The sequence below is a fragment of the Sitodiplosis mosellana genome, unplaced genomic scaffold (assembly GCF_009176505.1).
Source record: "Sitodiplosis mosellana isolate CC-2019 unplaced genomic scaffold, AAFC_SMos_1.0 Smas_scaffold_467, whole genome shotgun sequence".
In the NCBI taxonomy this organism is placed as follows: Eukaryota; Metazoa; Arthropoda; class Insecta; order Diptera; family Cecidomyiidae; genus Sitodiplosis; species Sitodiplosis mosellana.
In genome coordinates, this window is record NW_022595709.1 from 1 (window position 1) to 5,796 (window position 5,796).

Here is a 5,796-nt window from a genome sequence, read left to right on the forward strand (position 1 = left end):
TCAAAAGTGTACCACCAACTTTGCATTTGTAGATTAATATATAGATAAATAAAAAATGATCACTAAATGCAAAAATGAAATGGTTCCCATAAATATTGAAATTTTTCGTTATTGTTTGACAACTAAATGTTTCAGTCATGTGAAGTGCATGCACCAAAATGTTCGTCGTTTCCATTGACATTGCTTTCAAATTTCGGTCATCCATTCGGTTTCGCTGTCCCGACTCAATAGATATATAGTAAAACTCATTTACAACGGACAAATGACATCAGGTGTCATTGGTAGAGTTTGAAATTGCACCAATTCAATGTGATTTGTTGAATTAACACGGATTTTCAATTCGAATAGCAAAGCGATCATTGTTTTCGCAGAACAAAACTTTTGATTTCAGAACATTTCTTCGACCCAATTAAAAATCGAAATTGAAAAAAGAAAATGTTGCTTGAGTTCAACCGATACTTTTCAATTGAGCTCTGATTTGCTGAATTGACAGCTACCAATGAAGATGAAGTGTCATTTCGAGTCGTTGAGAACTTGACGAAACTCACCAACACAAATAGCACGCTTGCAAGTGTGTTAGTTTTAGCTTCGATGCTGTGGTTTACGTTGTACGATGTTCTAGATTGTTCCTTCGACCACCGAGTGAGGCAGACATATTGAGAGATACGCGAAAAAAATACTTTCGATGGAAAAAAGGCGACGACAAACGTGAGTGTTGAATATTTTTTTTAAATTCATTTGGATGCCTTTTTTTAAGTATAAAAATTTGTGATTGGGTCGAAAAAGTAGAAAATCATGAAAATCATTTGATGCTCACGAGAATTGGTGACACATAACCCGACTTTCGGTGTGTGCACATTTCATACGTAATTTTTCCTTGCATACATATGTCAAGCACGTGGTTTGCATTTCATTTAATCACTTTTCATTATTATCAAGCTATTGATGCTTGATTTTAAGTTCGGTCTATTGATTTTTGATATTATTTTCCCACCAGCAAATGAACCCGTTCAAAGGTGTTGCTGGCAGACGCAAAAAGCGTAGACTAAAGTCCGAAATGGTTGAAGTCAAGCAAGAGCCTGGTATTAAGGAAGAGCCCAACGATGGTGACGATGTCTTGAACATACCACGGCCAAGAGTTGATGGAAGATATCGTGTGAATTACGAGGGACCGTTCAACTTTGCAGATGACTATGATGCGATTAAAGATGAAATCAAATTTGAGGGGAATTTGATACCATGTGACCGATCGAATGAAACTGCTGCTAATGATGGTGACAACGAAAAGCCTATGGAAGATGGCATCGATGTGCAACAACCGAAACCAGTTAGCAGTGGAAAGAAACAGATCGGAAGCTCCAAAAGACGAAACAAACGAACAATTCCCGGGAATCAAGCGGCCAAAAAGCAAAAGAAGCACAAATGCCATAAGTGCAATCATTTGGCACGTTGCAAGGCTGAACTATTACAACACTTGCGAATTCACACTGGAGAAAAGCCGCATCGTTGCGAAGTTTGTTCGAAGTCCTTTGCACGAAAACGTGCTTTGGACAGTCATAAAAAAACGCACGGCCAATTCCGTTGTTCAAAATGCAATCAAGGATTTGAACAAGAATCAGTCAAGTTCAATCATGAGTGGCTGTGTAGTCCGCAGCAATTCGAATGCGACAATTGTGGATATAGAACGATCCACAAATCAGATTTGACAAGACATATGCTGATTCACACCGGAGCAAAGCCGTTCGTGTGTTCAATTTGTTTCAAGTCGTTTAAAACAAACGTTGAACTCCAAAGACATTCGATGACTCACAAAGATGAACTGCCGAATGCTTGTTTGAAATGTGGTCGACGATTTGCCACTGCAGAAGATAAGCAAACACACGAATCGAGCTGCCAACAAAGTCTTTTGGCATGTAATCAGTGTCATTACAGAACTGTTCACAAGGCTTCTTTTAAGCGCCACATGCAATCGAAACACGGAGCAAAAAGATCGATCGAATGTGAAATTTGTAGCAAGCAATTCGTCAAACGGATGGATTTAAATCAGCATTTGTCTACAGCACACAGCGACCAGTTCCCGTTCCAATGCTCGAAGTGCTTCGGAGGATACGCAACCGAAGATGCAAAAGAGGCTCATGAAGATACCTGTGGCTATCGTCAGTTGCAATGCCACTTGTGCAAAAAGTATCGCCGAGACAAGTACATGTTGAAGATTCACATGCGAAAAGATCATACCGGAGAGCGGGTTCAATGCAAAGTGTGTGCAGCCAGTTTTGCCAGTAAAGGCCATGCTAATCGACACATGAAGGAAGTTCACCGTTTGAAGAGGAAATAAATCGTGTATTCCGTAGATTGATCAAAACGCAGTTAATCTTTAAATTATTTGCTCATGATTCCTTTAGCAATGAACTGAACTCATTATTTTCAACACTTTGACATCATTTCGATTCACCATTCAATATTTTCATTGCATTCATTTCATGAATCCTTAGATTTAAGCTCCATTTTGAATTAAACAAAACGAAAAAAAAAATCGAAAAAGAAATAAAAGAAAATCGATCTGATTAAAAAGTTGAGATTTACGTTTTTTTTTCATTTCGGAACGAAAGTGGAGGCAAAACAAAAATTGCACTTGTGTGCTGTCATTAAGTAAACATCTTTTCCGGCAATACAACATAAGCCAATTCAATTGGCATATCAAAAATCGAGTTGACTTTTATTTCGGAGTTTATTTCAGCAAAAAATTCTTCTTGGCTAACGAATGGAACGAAAGCTTTTTTGGGAAATGTTTTACATCAACGAAATTCATTACGTTGCATTCGAATCGAGTTTGTCCGTTTTTATGATGATGTTACTATTTCAAAGCGTGATGTTATTCACAATTTCCAATGATAAATTTTTTGGTTTTAATTGATTCCTAAATATTATTTGTGATTTGTGTACCAGTTCAATTGAACGGTAGGGAATATTCGTTGGACTTGTTTTGATGCGTAGTTAAATGTGGAACTTGGAAAAATTTGTACGAAAAAACAGGACAAATATTAATGCAATCACGGCTTAGAAACCCTGAAAAAATTATTTTGATGTACCGCTTTTGCGTGCAACATTTTCATGATTCACATTTAACAACGCATCGAAACAGGTTCAACGAATATTCTCATAGCAGTTCAATTGACTAGATAGATCATTATTAATCTCATTTCTCATAATTCAATTTTATTTTGGTCAACTGCAGCATTTTTCAGGAATGTTAACGAATAAGTTAGCCGCTATTCGGCAAACACTTAGAATTACACATTTGATCAATTCATAGATGTATGTATCTCACTCTCACGTTCGATTGTTCATAGCAAACAAAGCGTGTTCCTTCCAATAAGTAGTTCATTCGATGCGAGGTGAGGAATGTAGGAGAGACCAATGCGATTCCAATTCGATTTTTATGACATCAAAGCTGAAGAGAACAAATTTATCGCATTCGTGAGGAATGGACATTGAACAGTTTTGAATACTAATTTGTTTACATTTAAATGAACGAACAAAATCTAACGTATGAGTTTGTTGTTATTTCTATTACGCAGATTTGCTCTCGACAAGTGACACTCCCAATAGTTTCACACGAGAATTTTCCTGAAAAACTATGGAAAACGTTCGAGAATCATACGATTCCACTACTGCGATGTTCTACTGAATTTCTTCATATTTGCTTACAATGTGCAATTCCGATGATCGCGGGAAGAACTCTCTGAATTTGTCAAAGCCAATTTTTCCATAATTGATTTGAAGCATTTGATGTTGGCTAAATAAGTTCAACAGAGTGAAAGATCCAAAATGTTCACTTTTCAATCGCAACGCTTGCAAACTTTGAGAATGCATTCGATTTCATTGTCACAGATTCAATAATTGTTTAGTAATTCATTTAGTTTTTGCCAAGTTCACGACTAAATTCAATATTTTTCTATTTAAAAGCCTATTGCTCATTGAGCATTGCGCAATCATACAGAATTTCTATTTCGATCGATCATAATTTTTAAAAAGTCGTGCTAATCACAATTAGATTTGGCGAAATAGAAATTCCACATGAACTTAACGAACATTTTTGAATTGAACCCTGAATTTGCGCAAAAGTGAGCTATTAATTGACATGAAGTGTGTGCATGTGGTGACGTTTTCAACTTAACGAAACGTCACAAATACAAATCGCAAGCGTATACATTGCAGTATCGATGCTGTAGGATATGCTGAGCTTGCCATTTTACATTTAACCACAGAGTGTGGCAGACATCTTGAGAGAGACGATACACGAAAAAAATCAATTCCACGTGCAGCAGAAAAAATACATCCACAGCACATTACACGACGTAAGTGTTGAACATTTTTAATTACTCATTTCGATGTAAGCCTTAGAATATTTTATTTTGTTGAAAAAGTGACACATCGACTAGGAATTTCATTAAAATGGTCAAGAAATATTTTTTTATACATTTGGTGGCTCTCTTCAAAAAAAAATCACTTATAGCCGAAGTCAAAATATACTGGCGGCCGTAAGTGTCGCGGCCGAAATTCAGAGAGCTCATTTGATGTGTACTTTTTCTTGGCCACACATGTGTTAAACACGTGTTTTGTAAAATCGATTCATTTAGACATTTTTGATTTTTTTTCTTCCTCTGAATCCATCAGGTAATGAACCCGTTTAAAGGTGTTTCTGGTGGACGCACCAAATGCAAGTCAAAGTGCGTGAGGGTTGAAGTCAAGCAGGAGCCTGGTATTAAGGAAGAGCCTAACGATGATGGTGGTTTCATCAACATACCACGGCCAAGAGTTGACGGAAGATATCGTGTGAATTACGAAGGGCCGATTGACTTTGCCGGTGACTTCGATCAAACTAAAGATGAAATCAAATGCGAAGAAGAAGAGACGGGCACAGAAAAGGACTTGACACCATGTAATAGACCGAATGATAGCATCGCTGCCAATGCTGATGACAACGAAGAGGCTACGGGTGATGTAATCGATGTTCAACCACCGCAACCCGTCCGCAGTGGAAAGAAACCGAATTCGAATCCCAAAAGGCGAAACAAACGAACGATTCCCAGGAATCAAGCGGCCAAAAAGCAAAAGAAGCACAAATGCCATGTGTGCAATCATTTGGCACGTTGCAGCGCTGCACTCCAAATACACTTGCGAACTCACACTGGAGAAAAGCCGTTTCAGTGTGATGTTTGTTCGAAGTCCTTTGCACGTAAACAAGCCCTGAACCATCATAAAAAAACGCACGGCCAATTTCGTTGTTCAAAATGTAATTTAGGTTTTGAACATGAATACGACAAGATCGAACATGAAAGGCTGTGTAGTCCGCAGCGATTCGAATGCAACACTTGTGGATATAGAACGATCAAAAAATCACATTTGGAAAGACATATCCGGGGAAAAGCCGTTCGTGTGTTCAATTTGTTTCAAGTCGTTTGAAACAAACGTTGAACTCCAAAGACATTCGATGACTCACAAAGATGAACTGCCGAATGCTTGTTTGAAATGTGGTCGACGATTTGCCACTCCAGAAGATAAGCAATCACACGAATCGAGCTGCCAACGAAGTCTTTTGGCATGTAATCAGTGTCATTACAGAACTGTTCACAAGGCTTCTTTTAAGCGCCACATGCAATCGAAACACGGAGCAAAAAGATCGATCGAATGTGAAATTTGTAGCAAGCAATTCGTCAAACGGATGGATTTAAATCAGCATTTGTCTACAGCACACAGCGACCAGTTCCCGTTCCAATGCTCGAAGTGCTTCGG

At 38.1% G+C, this 5,796-nt stretch overlaps 1 protein-coding gene across 1 annotated transcript; it reads left to right on the forward strand.

The window, feature by feature from the left end:
- Positions 1-997: 997 nt before the first annotated feature.
- Positions 998-5,217, forward strand: LOC129570868 (sal-like protein 4; the record flags this gene model as incomplete). Its single annotated transcript, XM_055450591.1, has 2 exons — positions 998-1,513; positions 4,678-5,217. Coding segments are annotated over 2 exons (1,056 nt in total), but the record flags the coding sequence as incomplete, so codon positions are not given.
- Positions 5,218-5,796: the final 579 nt, after the last annotated feature.